The sequence below is a fragment of the Mustela putorius genome, unplaced genomic scaffold (assembly GCF_011764305.1).
Source record: "Mustela putorius furo isolate JIRA1106 unplaced genomic scaffold, ASM1176430v1.1 tig00000275_pilon_pilon_pilon, whole genome shotgun sequence".
NCBI classification, from domain to species: Eukaryota; Metazoa; Chordata; class Mammalia; order Carnivora; family Mustelidae; genus Mustela; species Mustela putorius.
In genome coordinates, this window is record NW_025421341.1 from 7,464,931 (window position 1) to 7,488,701 (window position 23,771).

Genomic DNA, 23,771 nt, shown 5'->3' on the forward strand with positions numbered 1-23,771 from the left:
TACCCTCAAAGCAGAATTGACTGTTGTCTCTAAGCTACGACTTGGCGTATCACTATTAGTGGGCTCATGCTATGAGAATTAGTTAATTTTAAAAGCTAGTTCTTTGGGGGTGATAGGGCCCCCAATAATGGGTCCATGATCAAAGGAGTGAGACTGATACAAAGTGAAGGTCAAGCAAAGCTTTATTTCGCGCCAAGCATCAAGAATCAAACCCGACCAGTAGGGGCCTTCTCTTACAAAGAGGCAACCCCTCCCAGCCTCACAGACTAACTTTTATAGAGCAAAGGTCATGTGGTTGAGCCTGGCCCCACACAAGGTGGCCAATGAGATTGCAACACAGAAAACTGCATAGTCATTGTAGGTCACACATGGGTGGCCAATTGAATTTCAATTTACCCCATAGTAGCTATTTGAACTAGCCTATCACCTTGGTCAGAATTGGCACCCAAAAGGTGGGGCCCACTCTCCTTGGTAGCTAGGGAGACAGTATGTGCCCCCACTGATTGGATGTATCCACCTGGCCTGACCCGCCCTTGTATCTGGACTTTGCTACCTGGGACTGGGTTCCCGGACTTGCTTTTAAGTAAGTTCCTCTGGGAGGGGCAGGGTCAATCGATGTTTACTGCATAAACAACAAAATGGCTCCCTCTGGCTAAGTAGGCCCTTACAGGAGTAGAACTTGATCCTCACCTTGTACCCCTCAGGGTTCATGGCATAAGAGCCCAAGGCCCCCAGTACCTGTTTGCTGTTATCAAGTCTATGGTGTTTGGTGTTTAACTACTGTGCCCACCAGCTCACGATAACTTCCTAAGGGCTCATGTGACACAACATAAAAAATATCTAACCTGAATCTAGTCAAACTCCTAGACTTAACCTCCAGTCTACAGGAAATTCAGGAGATAGAGAACAAATTGAGTGATGTTACTAGGGGAAAAAAAATCAACAATATTCAAAATGTAGATGGGACATTTGAAAACAAAATGGTTTGGATTCTTTAAAAAAAAAGAAACATTAAGAGGAAGTATAGATAGTCATAGCCACTTGGAAAACAGTTTGGCAATTTCTTGAAAAACTAAAACTGTAACTCCCATACAATCTAACAGTTGCACTCTTGGGACAGTATCCCAGAGAAATAAAAACATACATTCACACAAAAACCTGCACACAAATGTTTATAGCAGTTTTATTCATTAACAGCCAAAAATGGAATCAACTCAGATGTTCTCCAACAGGGAAATATTTCAACAAACTGCAGGTTTGTAGGTACAAAGTGTGTACCTACCTTGGAGTACAACTGAGCAATGAAAAGAGATGGTCACTCAGCTTGGATGACTCTCCTGGGCAGAAAAAAGCTAATCCCAAAAGATTACATTCTTGAAATGACAAAATTTTGGAAATTTGTATAGATACACAAACCTACCTAACTGGTAAACTGTAGAGAAATTAACACACACACATACCAGCTGAAGTAATACGAGGGAAATTTGAAAAAGATCAGTGTGTTTTATCAATGTCAATATTCCAGATATAATATTATACGACAGCTTTGTAAAATGTTATTCAGAGACACTGGCAAGGTGTGCAAAGGATTTCTCTGTATTATTTCTCAAGTATGAATCTACATTTATCTCAGGAAATTTTTCAGTTAAAAATGTCATAGGGAGGAGAAAAAAAGGTGAGAAGGCCATTTAAAATTAAGAGATAAAACAACCAAATGAAATGCATAAGCCTTGACCACATCTTGAGAGACAACTGGGGAAATTTGAGGATAGACTATTAATGATATTGTGCTATGTAAACCAATATTCTTATTTTTGGGGAATGCATGCTTACATATTCCACTGCAGTGACATGATGGTACCAACTTACTTTCAAAAGATTTACCAAGAACAGGGCGCCTGGGTGTCTCAGTCATTGAGTGTGTGGCTCTTGATTTCAGCTAAGGTCATGATCTTGGGGTTGTGGGGTTGAATCCCATGTTGGGCTCCATGCTGGGCAAAGGAGCCTGCTCGGGACTCTCTCTCTCCCTCTACTCTCCCTACCCCTGCTCTCACTCTTAAAAAAAAAAAAAAAAAAAAAGATTTAGCAAGAACAAAAGGGGTGTGGGGTACACCAGGAAAAATAAATGAGCAAATGTGGCAAAATTTTAACAATTATTAAATCTAGGTTACTTTACATTACAGTTGCTGTAACACTAGTCTTTCAACATTTTTACATTTGATAGTTTCCAAATGAAAAGCCCACAGAGCTCTCACATGCATATGGCCCCTTTCTTGCCTCCATCTCCACCAGTAGAAATCCCATCCATCTCATAAAGGACATGCCCATACTCAATCTTACCCACAGAACTTTTCTAGATTCTGTTTCTCCTATGCCTGTCATGTCTTCTGAATATAAGTCTCTGGAAGACAGGTAGTCTGTTTTATTCATTTTCTCATCTTTTTGTCCTCTCACAAAACTAGCAATTTGATTGAAATCAAATCATGTATCATAATTTAAGCTTTACATTTCATAATTGATTATAAATGGTGATGTAGGCCAGAGGTCCCAAGTGCTAGTTAGTCTACTAGCTATTATCACAATCCTGGGACAGCTTCTAAAAAGTGGATTTCCGGGCATCACCTCAGACCTACTAAATCTGAATTTCTGGGGACAGGCCAAGGAGTCCCTATGTGTTGTTCTGCTTAAGGGGAGTGGGGAGAGGTAGGTATTAATTTCTGAATAACCTGCACCCCCCAAAAAACAAAAGCCTCACTGGGGATCTTGCTTGCTGACACCTCAGAAACTCCACTAAGCCACTCTACTGACATTGGATGCAGAGAGAAGGTGAGGAAAAAAGATGACTTTGAGCCACTTATGTAGACATGTAATTGGCAATGAACTTCCTTAAAGTTTCCCAGTCATCATGGCCAAAGCTGCACTTGATCCACTTGTACAGGTCCACCGGAGTATGTACTTGCTGGGGTGATTGGGAGATCTGAAGTCCAGGCCATCCTTGCCAGGCCTGAAGAATTTAAAGGCACTATGCCCATGTCAGGTACACCATCATCAACATAGCCCATGTTCCCCATCGCATTCCATAGGATCAAAACTTCCTTCAACCCTGTATTAACTTTCTATTGCTGCCCTAATAAATTCTGACAAATTTAGCAGGTTGAACAACACACACTGGCTATCTTAGCATTCTGTCCATCAGAAGTCTGACATGGGTCACAGTAAATAAAATCAAGGTGTCAGCAGGGCTGAATTTCTTTGTGGAGGTTCTAGGGGATGTTTCTTTGCTCATGTGGGATGTTGGCAAAATTCAGTTCCTTAAAGATATAGGACTGAGCCCACATCCATTTTCTTGCTGTCAGCCAAGGACTATTCTCAGCTTCTACAGATCCCCCCCGTCCCTTGACTTGTGGCCCCCTCCTCCACCAAACGTTTTTACGACCTTGTTGACTGTATTCCCTGTGCTGTACGCTCTATCCCTGTGACTTACTCTGTAACTGGAAGTTTGTAGCTCTTAATCCCCTTCATCGATTTCATCCATCCTCCCACCCATCTTCCCCTCGGGAAACCACCCGTTTGTTCTCTGTATTTATGAGTCAGGTTTGTTGTTGTTGTTTGGTCTTTGTTGTTTCTTAAATTCCACATGAGTGAAATCATGGAGTAATCATCTTTCTTTGACTCTTTTAATTTAGCATAATACCCTGTAGGTCCATCCCTGTTGTTGCAAATGTTAAGATTTCATTCTTTTTTAAATGGCTGAGTGCTGTTCCGTTGTATGTATTTGGCACATCTTCTTTATCCGTTCACCTATGGTTGGATACTTGGACTCTTTCCATACCTTGGCTATTGTAAGCAATGCTGCGATATACATAGGGGTGCATGTATCTTTTCAAATTAGTGCTTCTGTTTTCTTTTTTTTTTTTTTTAAAGATTTTTTTTATTTATTTATCAGAGAGAGAGAGAGAGAGCACAGGCAGACAGAATGTCAGGCAGAGGCAGCGGGAGAAGCAGGCTCCCTGCCGAGCAAGGAGCCCGATGTGGGACTCGATCCCAGGACGCTGGGATCATGACCTGAGCCGAAGGCAGCGGCTTAACCAACTGAGCCACCCAGGCGTCCCAGTGCTTCTGTTTTCTTTGGGCAAATACCCAACAGTGGAATTACTGGATCATAGGGTAGCTCCATTTTTAATTTTTTTAGGAACTTCCACACTGTATTCCAGTGGCTGCACTAGTTTGCATTCCCACCAACAGTACACAAGGGTTGCTTTTTCTCCACATCCTCTCCAACACTTGTTATCCATTCTGATAGGTGTAAGGTGATTTCTCATTATGGTTTTGATTTGCATGTCCCTGATGATTAGTGATGCTGAGCAGCTTTTCACATGTCTGTTGGCCATGTGTATGCCTTCGTTGGCAAAATATCTACTCAGGTCTTCTACCCATTTTTAAATTGGATTAATTGTTTATTAGTGTTGAGTTGTATAAGTTCTTTATATATTTTGGATATTAACCCCTTATCAAATATATCAAATACTTGCAAATATCTTTTCCCATTCAGTAAGTTGCCCTTCCTTCTGTTGATAGTTTCCTTTGCTGTGCAAAGGCTTTTTATTTTGGTGTAGTCCCAATATGAAACTTCTCAAACAGAAAAGGTACACTTTCTTTTTATTAGTTATGAAGTAAACCATCTTTCAAGCTGAATTACATTATGCTTATTACATGATACATAACCACAACCACCAAGCCAATCTGAAAAAAGATAAATTTCATATTTAATTTATTCAGTAAGGAGACATTAAAAATAAAGGTCTCTTGCCCTCTTCTATCCTAGTCCTTACATTTTATTTTTAAACCTGATGTATATTTTGTAACACTAAAGTAATGGCCGTTTCTGTAGTAGAGCTTTATAAGATAATGATTATATATGCAACTAATTTGAGAAAACAGGAAATAAACACCTCACCTGCTGGTTTCTAGCTCATTACCTCCTTTCTCATTAAGACAATAATGCTAGAGAGATTAATGTTTGGTTATGAGTTGAAGACTCAAGTTTTAACATTTTCCATAATATTGAGAAAATTTTCAGTACTATATAATCAAAAGATCAATTCCAAATATACCTGTACATATCTTATAAAAATACACTTAAAAACAAGAATAGGAAAAATTCTAAATACTGGACCATTACTACACTGCAGGTGAGCTGGCGTTACGAAGAGGCTTTGAGTCCTTTATTATTTTCAGGATATTCTTCCACATCAGAAGAGAACATCAACTCTGGGAGAGAAAATGAACAGATCATACTCAGAATGGTTTCCCAGTAACTCAAAAAGAATTTTACAGCTTAGTTTTAAACAGTCTCTCAAAATATTGACATATTTAATATATATAATAGAAAGCCCTCAAGTACAAATAAGAATTCACGATAATGAAATCTGATTTAAAAGGTAGTGAATGAGAAATTAAGTTTGCATTTAAAAATGCTCAAGTTTTAAATGTAAACCACTGAAAAATAAAACATATATATAATGGAGACAAGATAATAACTCTTACCAGAAAATTTAAGTCACTTAGACAAGCCAGGTCACAAAACAGCGGAAAGGTCTAACTCTGTAGTGCCCACGGCAATATACAATGCAGGGTCGGACACAGACCAAGCATGTGGAACTAACAGGAGGTGTGTGCCAGGATGTCTTAAATGTGTTACCCTACTTAATCACCACAACAACCCAATAAGCAAAGTGTTATCATCCTCAATTTATATTTACTCTTTTTATCTCCATGGAAATAAAATGTTATATGACTCATATGGACCTAAAAGACAGCAGGATTCTGGAAATATTTAGTAAGTAACATGCGCTTTGTGATTTAGGCTCAATACCACACAAGCCCAGCTGGATCCAGCTTCAATCCCAAACACAGCATAGAATGGTTTATTAGCTGACATTTCTACATTTAAACTATTACTTAGCATACAAGTGTAATTTACCAAAATACTAAGAAATAGAGAAAAAGAAGACCTAAGGAATTTAATAAAAGAAAGTCCTTTGACATAAATATTAGATGAAAAATTCTACAAATGACTAAAAACGATGCTACTAAGTGAAAACAAAAAACAGCAAAATATGTAAAGCCTAAGAGACCTTTAAAAAAAATACTTTAAATAAACCTAAGGGAATAAAGCAACAGAATATTCACTGGAGGAAGATGAGAATTCTGATGCAAAAAGGTACATTATGAATAAAAAGCACCAGATTATGTCTTTTGTCTTCATTTTTACAAATGGAAATACTGGGATGATTCTCAATTCTCAGACTTCTGAGGTTGTAATTAGTTGATCAAACTGCAGTGAAAGGCTCAAGATATTTAACCAATCAAGAATAAAATCATAACCAAAGTCCACAAAATACCAGAGACTCAAGGGTGAAACCGTGGAACATCTGCCAAGAAAACAAACAGACACCCGAAACACGAAGAGTTCTAAAGCAGCGCGCTCAAGGACTGTCGGTTCGCTCAGACGACTCCTCTCCTCCTGGTGTTCCAAAAGGAGGCCAGGGACTAGGGATTAGTAAATCCCCCCTTCCACTGGGCACACTAAAGCTGGGATTACTAAATGCTTCATTAGACAATGAAGGGTGAAGAATTTGTGCCAAGTAGACGAGGAGGTAAGAATGAATATGGGTCTAACAAAGGCTACACAGTTGAAGCATGATTTATTGCAAACTAAGAGATACTTTGATCAGGAGGAAATGAGGAGAAATGAAGAGCAAAGACTCTACAAAATACCCGAAGGGTTCCAAGAAAAGAAACACCTCTGAAATATAAATACGCACATGGGTGACGCACTTTCTGTAAGTACTTTGAGGCTCCGGCCCTCCTAGACACTCTGTTTCTCTTGGCATTGTTTCCCTACTTTAGTGTCACTTCTCTTAGTTATTTTATTTTAAATGATCTTGTTATCAGACTATCATAATCTATATCCATTAAAAGAACATTTAAAAAATCAACAGATTTCATGATATTCTCTATTATTTATTTTTATTTATTTATTTTTAGAAAGATTTAGTTGAGAGAGACAGGGTGCAAGTGCCCATGAGAGTGGGGGGGAGTACAGAGGGAGAGAAACTGACTCCCCACTGAGCAATAACCCCAAGATCGTGACCTGACCACTGAGATCACGACCCAAGCTGAAATCAAGAGTCAGACATGTTCAATCAACTGAGCCACCCAGGCGCCCCACTATTTTTTCGTTAATACCTTCGCTAAGATCCATGCCTGGTCTATAAGACAAAAAAAGCCAAGAGAGTCCAACCAGAAGGGCCACCACCAGATTCACCACAATCCACGGCTGGAGAACCTGTTCCTCAACACCTGCTGCCCTAAAGGTATAGAAAATATTCATTAGAAATATCTACATTTGGGTTCATATATTTAAATATAACTATTTAATGAAATTTAAAAAATAGCAGCCCTCGCTTAGAGAAAAAACAAGTAAAGCATGAAATAAATATATCCTATATAATTTCCCTATAAAATAACTATACACAAACATACACACATACACACACACAACCATGGGAACAAAGGTTCAAATTACTGAACTCTAAACAAATCTGCTTTATACATTGACAAAAGTGAAAATTTAGTATTGCCAAACAATTTTTCTAAGTTTTCCTTCCAACTACTGTGATGCTACTCATTCCCCTAGCCACTCCATCAAAAAACACTGCCCCTCTGGGTTTTGTGAACTGGACTCTCAACTTGCCTGTGAGCTTCATGACTGGCCACTGATCTGCAGGGGGCGGCTCTCCCTAGACTGCTCTCTTTCCAGCATTGCTTGGTTTTCAGACTCCGTTCCAGCTATCTACTCCCACTCCTAGGGGATATTAGACTCCCTGATTGGGAGTGGGGGTAGAAGGCTTCTCCAGTTCATTATGTATGACTAATCTTATAACCATAACTTAATAAATCTCAAATAGATTTTTATAAAAAGAATACATTTCGTTAAAAATGCAGGTGTAAGTAAAAATAGTTACCCATTAACCAATGTAATGGGTATTTTCTTGCCGTAATTTTGGAAACAAAAACAGGGCCTTCGATGTTATTTATAAATGAGAAATGTAAAAAAGAGTGAAGGATAAGAATAGTACCATTACTCCCATTGTTGCTGTTATTATTACCATCAACAATTGCTAATGCTACTGTGGATCTTACCAGAGGCTACCATTGACAGAAGAAGGTGTGTAAAGATGGATTCTGTCACTTGTCATTTGCTGACTCAGAGATAATATAAGAGCAGTAAAGTACACTGAGAAAAAGACAAATGAAATTACTAATAATGTATTTTTAACAAACTAGTTTATTTTGAATTTATAGATCACTGTAAGGTCAAAAATAATCTATACTTTGGAGGATGATGACAAAAGAAATTCATCTGATCAATTTCAGTAAGTTAGCTAGCCTTCTCTTATCCTTAAAGAATATGGGTACAGAAGGGTATTTTGAGATGCTCACTATTTCATCATCAGACATTACAAGAACCTAGAAGATATTTTAAGAAATTAAATGACTTACTCAAGGTCTTAAAACTAATTTTATTCCTATTCTCCTAACTTAGAACAAAATGTATCCCAAATTATCAAAAAGATACAAAATAGAATTTGTTACTGAAATGCCATGTCAGTTGAATCTGTCTGATATCAAGCAGAAAATATAAAACCAAAATATTAAGAAATATAGAACAAATTCAACTTTTTTTTAATTCAACTTTTAACGGTTATCTAGATCAACCTCTATAGAAAAATGATTCTATCAAAATTATGTCTATCATGTTTTTTTAACTGGAAATTCCACTGAATGTAATGTTTATAAGTAGTAATAAAATAAAATCATTCTAAAAGTAAAATTAAACTTTTCCTGGTTCAAAATTACAGTGTTAATTCAAGTATTACACAATTATCAAATGAAAGTATTTACTCACAGAAAGATGCTAAAGCTGTTGGATCCAGGGCAAGGAAATTTCGGATCGCTACTGATGTTTTAGCAAAGTCGATCCTAGAAAATACAAATGCCTCTTGTCACATTGCACTGGTAAACTTCTCACAAAACTGTACTCCCTGGGGACACCTGGGTGGCTCAGTTGTTGGTTAAGCGGCTGCCTTCGGCTCAGGTCATGATCCCAGCATCCTGGGATCGAGTCCCGCATCTGGCTCCTTGCTCAGCGGGGAGCCTGCTTCTCTCTCTGTCTCTGCCTGCCACTCTGCGTGTGCTTGCTCTCTCTTTCTCTCTGACAAATAAATAAATTAAAAACAAACAAACAAACAAAACTGTACTCCCTGAATTATGTTTTTTCCTTCTCTATTTTTTTTTTAAAGATTTTATTTATGGATTTGACAGAGAGAGAGATGACAAGTAGGCAGAGAGCAGGGGAAGCAGGCTCCCTGCGGAGCAGAGAGCCTGATGCAGAGCTCGATCTCAGCACCCTGAGATCATGACCTAAGCCAAAGGCAGAGGCCACATACATTGTCTATTATTAAGCTTTAAGTAACTACAGTTTATACTAAATACACATGAAAGAGCATCTTATTTACAAAAGCCACATAAAACATTTAACTAGATTAAGCCAACATTGTTTTGGAGTGAGACACTCTAAAGAAACAAATTAAACTTGATCTGCAAAATTTCTTCAGATTCTACCTCTATTACCCGTATCATCAAGCTACAAGTTGCTATTTTTCTTAATGGGTTGAATTGTGTTTGCAAAGACATGCTGAACTTCTAACCCCTTACTTGGAAATAGGGTCTCTACAGATGTACTGAGTTCAGATGAGGTCATTTGAAGGCCCTAATTCAATACAACTGGTGTCCTCAGAAGAAGAGACACATAGGGAAGACCACCGTATGACAACGAAGAGGCTGAAGTGATGCACCCACAAGCCAAGGAAATCCAAGGATCGCCAGCAACCTGGAGTTCAGCAAAGGCCTGGAAGAGACTCTCGCACCAGCCCTCCAGAAAGGAACCAACCTGGCCAACACCTTAATTTCAGACTTCTAGCCTCCAGACTGAGAATAAATTCCTGTTGCTTTCAGCCACCCAGTTTGGAGTCAGTTGGCCCTTAAACCACACAGGTTTGAACTGCACAGGTCTACTTGTATGCAGATTTTTTTCAATAAATATAGCACAGTACTGTAAAGGTATTTCTCATGATTTTCTTAATAATTTTTGTTTTTTTCAGGCTTACTTTTTAATTTTTTTTAAAGATTTATTTATTTGAGAGAGAGCAAGCGTGCAGGCACTGTGTGCACACCAGTGTGACAAGGGGCAGAGGGGGAAAGAGAATCCTTGAGCCCAATGTGGAGCTCGATCCCAGAATCCTGAGATCATAACCTGAGCTGAAATCAAGAGCCAGCCGCTTCAACAACTGAGCCACCCAGGCACCCCCCCTGGCTTATCTTTTTAGAAGAATAGAGTATATAACACATATAGTACAAAAAATACGTGGTAATTGACTATTTATGCTATTAGTAAGGCTACTGGTCAACAGTAGGCTATTAAGTTCTGAGGGAGTCAAAAGTTATATATGAATTTTTGACTTGCAGGAGGTTGGCACACCTAACCCATGTGATGTTCAAGGGCCAACCGTACTTCATTACAGAAGCCCTAGAAAACTCATTCAAGGGGCACCTGGGTGGCTTAGTGGGTTGGGCCTCTGCCTTCAGCTCAGGTCATGATCCCGCGGTCCTGGGATCGAGCCCCGCATTGGGCTCTGCTTGGCGAGGAGCCTGCTTCCTCCTCTCTCTCTCTCTGCCTGCTTGTGATCTGTCACGTAAATAAATAAAATCTTTAAAAACAACAACTCATTCAATACCGACAGTCTCACCCATACCTGATTCAGATGATTTAGAAGATATTTGGGGCTATTTTCATTGATTAAATTTGGATGAAATTTTAGACTTAGAGTTGATGCTGGAATGGGTTTAGATTTTAAGGATGCTTTCTGAGTATTCCAACCCCCTTTGCCCTCAACAATCAGAAACAGACTGGTTTTAAAATAAAGTCAAAATAATATTAACATATTATAATTCTATTCTGAAGACTGTCATAATCGGGACATATTTTGCTCAACATTTCCACCTGAAGAAAAGTTAGAGGGATGTACAGTCACAATAGTCTTACCTGTCAAAAGTTGAAACTGTACTTAGAGCTAAAAGCAAGTAGAGAAGACTCTGGAATGGATATGCTAAGGACTTGTAGTGTTGCAGAAGGTTGGAGAGGTTAGAAAGCTGATCTCCTGCTAGAACATATATGAAAACAATGTTCCACACAGCACAGCCAGCCAAGAAGCCGTGAGAGAAGAGACCAATCATCCTAAGTGGAAAAGGGTTTAATTATTAAAAATGTATTACTAAAGTAAAAAGCTAAAATATTTTTTAAATCTCTTCAAATATAAGAATAAAACTCAACATTTCAAAAAAGTAAAAACGAGCCTTTTCTTAGTATGACACTGACAGGCAGAAGATTTAACTACAATTAAATGTGTTTAAAAATATACATATTGACTATTTTAAGTTGTCCGTTTTTTAAAAACAATATTGGGAAATCAACACCTTAAAAGTTTAAAAAGGAGAGCACATTTGTTTTAAGTCCAACAAAAGCAGCCACCTGAAGGCCCGGTGGACCGAGAGTGCGACATCTCTGGTTGTCCAGGAAAGCTTCATGTCCATCGACACCTCTATATTTTCTGTGGTCTTTATCAACTCTGAACGATCAGCAGCCTGGAATCGCCCTAAGTACACATTACACAATTATTAACAACTAGCAAGAGACAACCCTGGCCCTGTTTTTATCTTATTTCACACCGTTAGAACCCTGGGACTGAGATTTTGCTGTTTTCTATCTAAAAATTCTCCCTGATCCCGTACCAATTGGAGAAGGCTCTTTTCTTATGCTATCTTTTTATCTTTAGGCAAAATAAAGTCCATATACTTTCCTCTCATCCCAAAACAGATGTTAAAGTAACAGTTTAAGAAATCAATTATATTTAATGAAATACAGTAAGGAACTTCCCACTCAGAACAAAGTCTGGAAATCTTTAACATGACATAATCTACAGAAGTCTGATTTTGAGACTTTGGAAGTTTATTAAAGTTTAAATGTCAACATGACAAAGATAAGTCGATCTCTGAAAACCTTTAAATTTCTTAGGAAAAGATGCCAGTGTGTGCGGCATGGCATTCTGTGATGACAGAGAAGAAAAGGTTGTTTCACAAACTTGAGAAGACTGTTGTGACAGGTATCAGTCCGAGTGCCAGCACAGCCGCCCCATGTGCACAGAGCTTTCCCCTTGTACTGGTCACCAGGCTCCTTCTTGCAGATCTACCAATGGACCTCAGGAAGGAGGGAAGGTTCCATTTCAATTACCTTTGCCAAATCTGGCTGTCAAGTATTTGGGAGGATGAAAGAGGTTTAACACCTTATTTTCCCTAAGAAAAGACAACTTCTGGGCAGACAACAGGTGTCTTTTATGTGGTCAGTTATCCCAGTAGGGAAGTTGCTGAGCTGAGGCAAACAGGAGTAAAAATGAGGACTGAATGATGCTGCTTAGTAATCAGACTATAAAAAAAATAGATCTTGCTTAAAAATGAGGATTGAGTGATATGGCTTAAAAACAGAAGTAAACTAAATAGCAACACCATATACTAGTCAAAGCACGTGACCAGAAGCCATGAAACCTCCACTCAAGTCCCAGTTCCGCACTAACAAACTGTGAGACCCTGGCGAAGGCAGCCTCCCGGGATCAGAAGTTTCTCATTGGCTAAGAACTTGAAGATCCCTTAGATGACATCTTACAGAGCAGAAATTCTAAAATGGTAGAGATGAAATCGAAATTGTAAATTTTTAGAACTAATGTTTATGGCTCATTGAGTTCTTTAGGCAGCATACTCATAGTATATCCATGGGATACATATAGTTGTAATCATGCTTTATGTATGTTTTTCTTAAACACTGAAAATGCAGTCTTATAATCCATGCACACTATATAATGTCAGAACTACCTTCCAAAAGAATCTGGAGCTATAAGGTTGTAATTCTTATTTAATAATATGTATCTTCTCTCATTTATTTTTAGTTATAAAATTTGTATCATTACTTGCCCCACCACCACCACCACCACTAATTGTGAAAAACGGATAAAGTACAAGAATAAGGGAATGGATTAAGTGGGGATTGGGGGTGGATTTTCTAAATCACCCACAATCCTATAACCCAGAAATAACCAGCATTAAATTTTTGGCACATTTCCTTCTAGTCTTTGGTCCTATACATTTTTCTGTAGTTGAGATCAAACTACATATGTGTGTGTTTTTCATTAAATCTTCCTACGAAATGAAAAATTCTCCCTAAACATTATTTTAATGGTGCGGATTTTATTCTATAAATATACCATATCTGACTGAAATCATACGCCTTCTATTTTATATTTATGTTATTTACAGTTTTCACTCTCAAGAATATGACGATCAGCTTTGTGTATAAATTTTTGTCCATATTTTTATTTTATCCCTAATTCCGATCTCCAGAAATATAATTCCTAAATCAAAGGATACCCTTGTGTAAATCCCAGAAAGCTCATGCTCCAAAACTGGAATGACTTACGGCTTTTTTCCACAAACACTTTGCCTACAGGCTGGCTAACTCCAGTGGGTGCAGTGAATACGGACTGTTGTTCTGGGCCACTTCGCTCGTCAGTAATTATGTCTTCTTCTTCAACACCTAGCTCATTGGCATACTGTAATTCTGCTGGCTGGGTTTTCCTGTCATCAGGAAGAATGTAAGAAAAACAGATTACTGTTGAATTTTTACAGACCCACATACCTGTATAAGAGCCTTGGATTGGGAGTTGAGAAATTTGGTTTTTACTTAAATGGATCTGTTCTTAACTGTTATGTGCAGTAAGTCACATACATTTATGTGGGCCTCAGTTTTCTCATCTGGAAAATGAAGTGACTGAATTAGACTTATAAGGTTCTTTTTAAACTTAAAATGGTAGGATTCTATATAAATAATGATCACAATATACAGGGTTATTTCTAAAGACAAACCATAGTGTTATATAATTCCCAGTGTACTTTTTTAAACTATGCCATTCTATTTTATCCACAACTTAATTTTCCGTACTAAAATACACACTTTTATTTATTGCTGAAATAATCATAACCTGAATTCTATTAATATCAGAAACTATATCACAATAGCCTACTTTATTAATATTACCTTCAAATTTCAGTATCTTGCACATTTAATTTTTGCTACTTATGTAATATTTTCTCTTGATGTTCCTCGTTTTTAGAGAGAGCTCCTAGGGTCCTTAATTAAATATAGTATCTTACTTCTTTGGTTGCTTACTCTCCTCAAATTTATCATTAGTTGGTTTAACTGATATTTTTGTAATCCCACATATCTTAAAGTGTTTAATAAGACTTAATCAAAAGGTACCTCTGAATTAAGTAGCACAGTATCCCTGAAGAATATTTAGAAGAACAACTAAATTCTTACTTTGTCTTCCTTCGAGGTTTTTGAATAACTGTCTCTTCAGCCGGCTCCACATCAATACCATTTTCATTTCTTAATAAAGACGAAGTCTTCTTTTGGGTTAAGGAAGTCTCCAATTCTGAAAATAAAGTAGATTAAATTTTCAAATGTCTATCATGCAAAAAGAAAAGTAATATATAAAACTTTTATGACAAGGTAACTTTAAAAATTTTAATGAGGCCCCAATTTTTTCACCACTTTACTGATTTTTATAATTTTATACCTCTAAACACCAAAAAAATTGAAATTGTAATGCCAAAAAATATAGAAAAAATTAAATAATCCAACACCCAGAGCACTAGGAGAGACCCCAGATTACCTGTAGTTCACCCAAAGGACTCATGGGATTCAGAAGTCATTATACTCACAAGTCCTTACAGTCAGTTACAGTTATTAGAGGGAAATGACATAAAGCAAAATCAGCAAAAGGAAAAGGCATATAGAGCCAAGTCCAGAAGGAACCAGGTATAAGCTTCCAAGAGTCCGTTAATGGAGTCACACAGGATGGGCTAATTTCTCCAGCAACAAGCTGACATGTGTGACTTTCTCTACCAGGGAAGCTCATTACGAACTCGGCACCCAAGGCTTTTAGTGGCACCTAAACACAGAAGCACCCCCTGCCTTACACATACCAAAATTCCAGACTCCCAGAAGCAAAGCAGGTGTTCAGCATAAATCATATTGTGTACACAAATGCACAGTAAATCGCCCTTATAATTTAGGGAAGTTTTATATCAGTGTAGGAACTATTTACCAGCCAAGTTCCAGAAGCCAGTAAAGAGGCAGGCCTTTCTAATGAGAGCAGTTTCAGGCCTGCTATGTTCACTCCTTCCTGAGCACAGGGTATCAAGTTTAAGTAAGTCAATGGAGACTCCTCAGATGCTAGCTAATTCATCCCATCTGAAAATACTGGCAATGGCTTCCTGGAATGTCCTCAAAGCCCCAAAATTCTATTTTAATAAAACACTTACAGCTAAAATTGGAAATACAATAGAAGCTACAAAACAAAGTAAAATCAAAAACACAGAAACCTATAAATCTCTACCTGCAAAGGTGGGTGCATTCTGGAATGACCATGACAGGTGCTCTTTGGCCCAGAATTTTGTTGGGTCCTGAATTTTCTAAAAATGGTCAACTCTTTTCTGTAAATACATTTTTCATAAATTGTGAAACTAGGTACTGGTAGCCATCTTGATTTTCACATTGGTACCCTCACTGAATTAACTAAGACGGTAGTTTTAATTCAACTATTTACTGCCAGTAATGAAATAAACCAAAACTATCTGAGCATCGTTTCTCTCTTTTTCCTCTCTTCTGCCCAGGCACTGGAGGATCCCACTTCATCTTGCCTCTAAAAACTGAGCTCCATCCTATGGACTTTCCAGTTTCTGCCCTCTCTTCCTGTAATACTTTCATCCAATCAGGACTCACTATTTTCCAAAAGACTAAGTAACTGGTCAAGGAAATTATTTTGTAACAAATCATTCATCAGGGACTGATGTTAGTAGGAAAGAGCTAATCTCCCAATCTTTATTCCGTCCCTTTATTTTACTCAAATGAAACCCACTGTCTTTATTCTAATTACCATATAAGTCATAATGCTCAATGTATGAAAAATTAATAAACTATAAATGAAGAAAGGAAGACAATAAAAATCATCCCTAGGGGCACCTGAGTGGCTCAGTCAGTTAAGTGTCTGCCTTCGGCTCACATGATTCCAGGGTCCTGGGACAGAGCCCCGCAACAAGCTCCCTGCTTAGCGGGGAGACTGCATCTCCCCCTCACACTGTTGCTGCCCCTACTTGTGCTCCCTGTCAAATAAATAAATCTTTTAAAAAAAAAATCATCCCTAATTCTTCCTTCCAAAAAATCTAACGCTGTCAACACTTTGCTATATCCTTCCATTGTTTTTACTATATATATGGATGCATATACACGTGTTGTGGGTAGAATTGTGTCCCCCCTGACAGGTACGTTCAAGTCCTAACCCACAGTCCCTGCGAATGAGACTTCATTCGGAAATAAGGTCTCTGAAGCTATAATTAATTTAGGGTGAGATCATGGTGGATAAGTATGGGCCTGAAATCCAATGACTCCTATCCTTACAAGAAGAGCAAAATATGGGGGCACCCGGGTGGCACAGTTGGTTAAGCAGCTGACTCTTGGTTTTGGCTCAGGTGGTGATCTCACATCACAAGATCGAGCCCTGCATCAGGCTCCACACTCAACATGAAGACTCTCTCTCCTTCTCTCTCTGCCCCTCCCCCTGCATGTGCATATGCATTCTCTCCCTCAAATAAATAAATCTTAAAAAAAACAAGAGCAAGATATGGACACAGAAGCACACGGAAAGACGTGAAGACAGAGGTACAAAATGGGGTTAAACTGCCACAAGCCAAAGAACAGCAAGGATTGCCAACAAGCACCAGAAGCTAGAAGAGGCGAAGACGGATTCTTTCCTAGAGGCTTCAGAGGGAGAGTGGCCCTGCAGACACCCTGATGTCCGACTTCTTTCCTGTCAGACAGTAAATTTCTGTTGTTTTAAGTTACTCTGTTAATGATAATTTCTTATGGCACCTAGGAAATTAATATAACATATTTTATAAAAATAGGATCCTTAAAAAGAAAAAAGATCCATTGATATATACTATTATATGTGGATGATGACTCAACAGTACATTACTTATGGTTTTCTACGTTACTATTTCACCTTAATCCTTTTAACAGGGGACGCCTGGGTGGCTCCGTTGGTTAAGCGTCTGCCTTTGGTTCAGGTCATGATCCTGGGGGCCTGGGATCAAGGCCCGGCAGGGAGCCTGCTTATCTCTCTCCCTCTCCCTCTGTGTGTGCTCTCTCTAGCTCTCACCCTCTCTCAAATCAATATATATATTTAAAACAAAAACAAAACAAAAAACAATCCTTTTAATAGGTGCTTGGTCTCTATTCAATAGATCTGACTTACTTAGCCAGTATCACTTTGTTAGCTATTATTGGTTATTACCAGTTTCTACTCTTATAAATAAAGTTGCAGTCAACATCCTTTAATTATGGTAGCTATTGTCATTACTTCTATTTCTAAAAGTTCAGACCAATTTATGCTCCTATCAGCAGTATACGAATGCACTTCTTTCGCATCAACACTTACCTATCACTTTTGAATTTTATATGCTGAAAAAACCATTGCCAATTGATGGTATTTTGTTTACCTTGTGAGTAGTGCCTGGGACAATGTAAGACTCAATAAATGATGACTCTTCTTTCATTGTATTATTGTTAATACCGAATCTATCCTTACTCTGCTAATCTGAAATGTCCATTTTTATCATATACTACATTTTTATACACACCAAGTTCTGAACTTTCTCTTTTAATCCTGAATTTGTATCCCTTCCCTGACAATATATGGACATATGACCGAAAGAGACCGCCTACAGTGTTCTTGTCTTAAGCTACTGGAATTACTCTAATAGTAAAAATTTTAATAAAGAAAAAAAAAAGGGATGTGGGTGGAGAAAAATGGGAACATAGACGTTTTTAATCCTACCCCCAAAATCACAGCTACTATTACAACCTAACCTTGGTTTCTTCACATACCAAGAGGTAGCCTTGTCCTCTTCTGTCTCCTCTGAACAGGAGCTTCTTCTGGATGCTCTGTGGATTCTTTAGTCGGCGGCTCACCGCCCTCAGATGGCCTGTGAACAGCAGTCTGAACAAGGCCTTCCAAAGAAGCACTACCTACAGAAAAGCAGAGTGGGAAAACACAGGACAATTTGAGCAGAGATCACTGAGTCTCAAAAAGATGAAAAGAAGAGAACTGGAATGCTTCCTAAGTGATGACAACTTTGTTAACTCTTTGCCTATAAGAACTGTCTTAACCCACACTCGTATCACAAGTTATAATAAATTCAGTACTTGCTACATCAAATCAATCATCAAAGTTTCTTTTTACTATATCACTACATACAAATCCTGGTATTTTCACATCTTAAGACTTGTGAGAGGCAGCAGGTAGAGTGAAAGGACCAGTTAGAACTGAGGCTTCAAGCCTGAGTGACCAGGAGAGTGGGGAATCCCATTAACCGAAATCTATGAGAGGTAAAAACTGATATACTGCTGAAGGTAATGATTTAGAACATGCTACGTTTAAGTCACCGATAAAACATCCAGGATTACCAGTGGATTAACAAAGACAAAAAGAAGTTCACAGAACCTACTCAATACAGAACCTCCAACACCTGGATGATATGGCCCTGCCTTCAGACTCTTGCTCTAATGAAGAAATGCTCTGACTAAAATGAGGGATCCAAGGACCTTGTGTGCAGTATCCCATTCAAAGGTCTGGAACCAATCATAGCCTAAGACAATTTATGTTGTCTAGGGATTAAAGACCAAAGAGTCCACGAATGGTATAGAAGTAAGAGTTTAAGTGGCACAATCCTTTATTCCATGAATGCTTCTAGACACTCTTCAAGCTGTCCACAACCTTAGTCCTCACCAGCACTAGGAATCCCATTACTTTAAACTGACCTTGATTCTATCCTCAACAGAGCAATTACTTGGGACTGCTAGGGCCTTGCTTCTCCCTGATCTGTGATATCTGTCATTCCTGAAGTCCTGGAAAGACTTCTGATCCCACACAAAAAAGAGCAACATCTTACCTGGTGTGTTCTTTGTTTTGGGCTTCTTTTTCTTAGGACGACTAAGTGGAATATCACCTATAAAACAGAAAAAAAACAACAACAACAGAAAAGTCTGCCTAAAATTCGATGCAGAAAACAGTCAAAAGGAACTTTTAGTAGGGAAGACCCTGCCCTCTCTTCCCGAGGTCCAGCCAACTTTAGGTCTTCAGGTCTCTCTTCCCTAGGTCCAGCCTACGCATTAGGGGAAGAAGATAAGAAAATGACAAATTCAGGGGGTGCCTGGCTGGCCTAGTTGGTAGAGCAAGTGACTCTTGATCTCAGAGTCCAGGGTTCAAGCCCCATGTTGGGTGTGGAGCCTACTCAAAAAAAAAAAAAAAAAAAAAAAAGAAGAAGAAGAAGAAGAAATTGACAAAGTCAAAGAAAGCCTAAAGCAAGGTGCCAGTACCTCAATGTTGGTCAATAATATTAGAAACTGTGACATTTCTAATATCAGAAAAGTGGGCTCACAAAATACTCATCTGATCCCCTACACTTCCTGCAGAGGCCTGTGACTGGTTTGGGCCATATACTGTGAGCAGAAGCCAATCTGCCAAAACATTGAAAGAGCCAGATTTTTCTTCCTTTGCTGAAGCATGATAAGATGGCAGAAGCGCAGAATGAAAGCAGCCTGAATCATTACAGCATTAGTGAAGAGTGGTCAAAGACAGTTGCCCTGGATTGCTGCCACAGCGAACTCTGCATTAACCAGAAATAACCTTGTATGATATTAAGTTGGAGATTTTGAGGCTAATATAGCATAACCCAGTCCATCTTGATTAAATGAGACAAAAGAAAATGTTGTCTCTATTACAGAACTATAAATTAGCCAGTGGTTATGTTCTAGGTGACTCAATTCAAGAATGAGCCAAATATCAATCATACAACTAGTGTTATATATCAACCCGTATTTAAAAAAAAGGGAGTCATAAGAGATTATTTTGATAAAAGAATATTGCAATATTATAAATTATACCATTCAGATTCAACTTTAAGAAAAACATTACGGAAAAAAATTAATTTTTTAACTCCAAATTTTAAAAGTTTTACATTAAGAGTGAACTAACTCACCTTGATTAGCACTTTATAAGCCACCGACCCAATTTAATTAGGAAAAGACAAAAAAAAGAAACTTTTAATTAGAAATCTATTTTAATGTCAGACTGATTTAATTGATGTCATTATAAATTTAAAATAAAATAAGGTTTCACACAGCTAGTTTATAAACTAGCTTGTTCTTTATAAGTAAAAAGCTCATAAAGCTAACAAAATAACAAAATAATCCTAATATTTTCTGAACTTACATATACATATTTCCTACTGTCTATTCATAAAGTGGATTAAGCAGATTAAGAATTCTTATTTTGTCACTGACTAAAATCAGCTTAAGCTCTGAGGAAACTATTCTAGCAAACAAAAGAGGATCAAAAGTCTGATAAACAAGACATTAAAACATTCAAAATGGATCCATTATCTTACTATGTTGACATTCAGGCTTTGAAACAAAACATTTAATTACAACCATTATCCTAATATTCAAGGATTTTTTTTTTACCTTTAAACCTTTAGGAAGACTTTTCAAGAAGTCTTTTCTGAATTATTATAATTTTGCAATGATACTAGTCAATTTTTGCACTTTATTCATTGTGCATTTTTAAAACTCAATAATAAAATTACTGTAACTTATTTTTACCTTGGCACAGGTGGAAGGGCTCGTGGAGGACGCTACGGGGAGAAGAAAATTATAAGTAAAAGTCTCAAAACATCTTTACTTCATTACATCAAATCTTTTGCTAACCCTGTTCATCAAATGAAACCTAGGAAGTACTTAGGAGAATCAGATGGGCAATTCTAAACTTGTCTTAGCATTTCTAAATTTCATATAAAATTCCTTCCTTCCTACACTCCTTTCTATCCAGAGGCCAGGCTCTGTTCAAAGGACTACAGATCCCTTAATGGACAAAATAAAGAAATCCCTGCTTTTATGGTACTTCCGTCGTACTGATTAAGTATTAGAGGACACACACACACACACACACACACAGACACACACACACACACGGGGATGTGGAGTGCTTCTTCAGTTTAGGGAAAGTCTCTCAGAGATACTTGACCCGAGGCCTGAATAAGAAAGGAGAAGAAAGGAGACAAAGGGGAGCAAATACAAAGTCTTTCGGGAGAGATAAAAGGTTTCAGATAAAAGGCCAGCAAGGCTGTGGCACAGTTACTAACGGTAGGCATAGATAGGGCCAGATAAATTAGGCTCTTGAAGACAAAAGGGGAAGATTCCAGATTTTGTTTTAATTCAATAAGAAGCCAATGGAGGTTTTTAACCCACACAGTAACAGACTAAAAAAAACAAAAACAAAAACAAAAACAAAAACCTCAATGTGAATACAGCATAAGGAATGCGTTTTAGGGCAGAGAATTTAAAAAAACACATACACCCTACATGAAAATTTGTGTTTGCAGTTCAGAGAGATTACAGTTGAGAAGCATTCTGAAATCTTTCAAAATAAAATACTAGCAGAAATGCCTTGAAAATCCGTGTAATGTTCCAAGTGTCTCACGCTGCTTGCAGAGGACACGGACTCCAAAGGGTTCCACTGCAGACACTCTTAGTTCGGTCTACGAGCGACCCGTTTAGCAATCCGTTCGTTCGGTGGATGAATACCAATGCTACGAGGTCAGGACAAAGCAGGCTGTCTTAACACTATCCGGTCGTTAAAATTACAACTGGAAAAGAACTACAGTCCTAAAAAGAACTACGGCAGAGATGCCCCGGATCGCGTTCTCTCCAAGGATTCAGTCCACGCGACACTTAACCATTTCAAAAGTCCCGCAAAAACGTGTCACCCAGCCACAAGGACAACCTTTGAGCCCTCAAAAGTCGGACGGCTCACCTGAACCCCAAATCCTAATAATTCAGCTCTAACTAAGGCTCGCTTACCACCTGCTTCTTTCCCATTCTGTCTAAAGCCGGGCTTCCCCGCAGCCGCCGGCCGCCACGCGCGAGGAGCGCACAGCCCGCACCCCCCTCCGCGGGCTACCGCCGGGCCGGCCGGGCGCAGGCGCCGTGCGACATCGGACTGCGCGGCGCGGGGGGCGGCGACGCTCCGCCCCTTCCCTGCGAGAGGCGGGTGAGCGCCTGCTGCGGGAGCCGGTCGCGCCTGTGCGGTCTAGCTCTGCGGGAAAGGGGACGTGGGAGTCGGGGCTGACATGCCCGGGAAGAGAGATTCCGGGGGGCGTCGGGGAGCAACCACGGTTCTACCCATGGTTTCCCCAGTGGTCGCAGTGATGGGTTCGAGGGAGGCGGGAAAAGACCATGATGAAAAGCCTCCACTCGGAAACTGCGGTCTGTCCCGGGTGGCTAAACGCCCACGGCAGGAGTCCGCAGGGCAGGCCTCGCTGGCTGTCCCGGGACACGCCAGGGCGGGGCAGGCGACCAGGAGAGGCGTCGTCATAGCAACACGGACCTCAGGCCCCCGGCAACTTCACGCCCGCGTCCTGGCCTCGGAACGAACTGGAAGCGCCCGCTGGGGTGCAAGCCTGTGAGCACCGAGGGGGCGGACGCGCAGACACCACGAGCGGGGCTCTCCCTCGGCGACCCCCAGCCCTGCGCACCGGGCCCGCCCCGGGGGCAACTGAGGCGTCAGGGCAGCACCCTCCGCCTCCGCCACTTCCCGTGGCCGCAGCGCCCCTCACCGCTCACCGGGAGGGCCTCCAGCCGAAGCCCCGAGTCCGCCCTCATGGCGCTCTCCCCGCCGGCCTCTGTCGGTGCAACCGCCGGCGCCCCGAGCCTGGCTCCCCGCGCCCCCGCCTCCGGGAGCTGCGAGCGGCGGGGACGTGCCCGCGTCTGGTTCGGCGGCAGCTCCGGGTCCCGCGCTCCGCCGGCCTCCGCCGGGCCAAGCCCCGCCCTCCGAGGCGTCAGCGTTAGGAGGCGCCGGGTGAGCCCGGCGGAAGCTTCGTGGAATCGCTCTTTTCCAGCGGTGACGTAATGAATCCGGGAGGCCGCCGAGGGCGGGGAGAGACGAGGTACCGCTAAAGTCCAAGCTTGCCGCTGGTACCAAGAACGGATGGTCAGCAAGGCCAGGAATGCCTGCAAGAACCGAACCAGGAGCTGATAATCACTAGAACCAGAAGGTCTGGAAGGCTAAAGATCAATTAAACTCCTTTAAAAGTGGAGCAAACTGTCAGATTCTCCAGACGCTGACTCTTCTATGCCCGACAGCATTCTGCCGTCTAATCTCAACAAAAGACCCTTCCACTGCGTGAACATAATAAGCAGTAAGCACCCAGCTGACGCCTGCCAGACTGAGTCTTCCTCCAACTAGGCACTCACTGACTGACTTGGCGTTTGGTTCTTTAACTCCTTACCCTGTATCTCGTTTATTGTGTGACTTTGTATTTCTTATGTGGCGTATGTGAAGCCAAGTTAAACGGGTAGTGAAATGTCATTCAATATGGAATCCTACACCTGTTAGAATTCTGTAAACCTGCTTTATGAA

At 39.9% G+C, this 23,771-nt stretch overlaps 1 protein-coding gene across 3 annotated transcripts; it reads right to left on the bottom strand.

Moving 5' to 3' along the window:
* Positions 1 to 4,642: 4,642 nt before the first annotated feature.
* Positions 4,643 to 23,152, bottom strand: TMEM237 (transmembrane protein 237). 3 transcript variants are annotated; one of them, XM_045078572.1, is made up of 13 exons: positions 22,976 to 23,152; positions 20,957 to 20,988; positions 20,335 to 20,345; positions 19,246 to 19,302; positions 18,182 to 18,322; positions 14,552 to 14,666; positions 13,652 to 13,809; positions 11,657 to 11,780; positions 11,171 to 11,362; positions 8,975 to 9,048; positions 8,209 to 8,302; positions 7,252 to 7,373; positions 4,643 to 5,271 (listed from the first exon to the last, which is right to left on the bottom strand). In XM_045078572.1, exons 1-13 carry the CDS (start codon positions 23,012 to 23,014, stop codon positions 5,204 to 5,206), a joined length of 1,227 nt encoding a protein of 408 aa, XP_044934507.1. In that variant the 5' UTR covers positions 23,015 to 23,152; the 3' UTR covers positions 4,643 to 5,203. The 3 variants fall into 3 exon arrangements, 2 of the variants coding, with proteins under 2 accessions (XP_044934507.1, XP_004764227.2); XM_004764170.3 differs by lacking the exon at positions 22,976 to 23,152 and adding an exon at positions 22,214 to 22,329; XR_006606347.1 differs by lacking the exon at positions 8,209 to 8,302.
* Between the last annotated feature and the right edge of the window lie 619 nt (positions 23,153 to 23,771).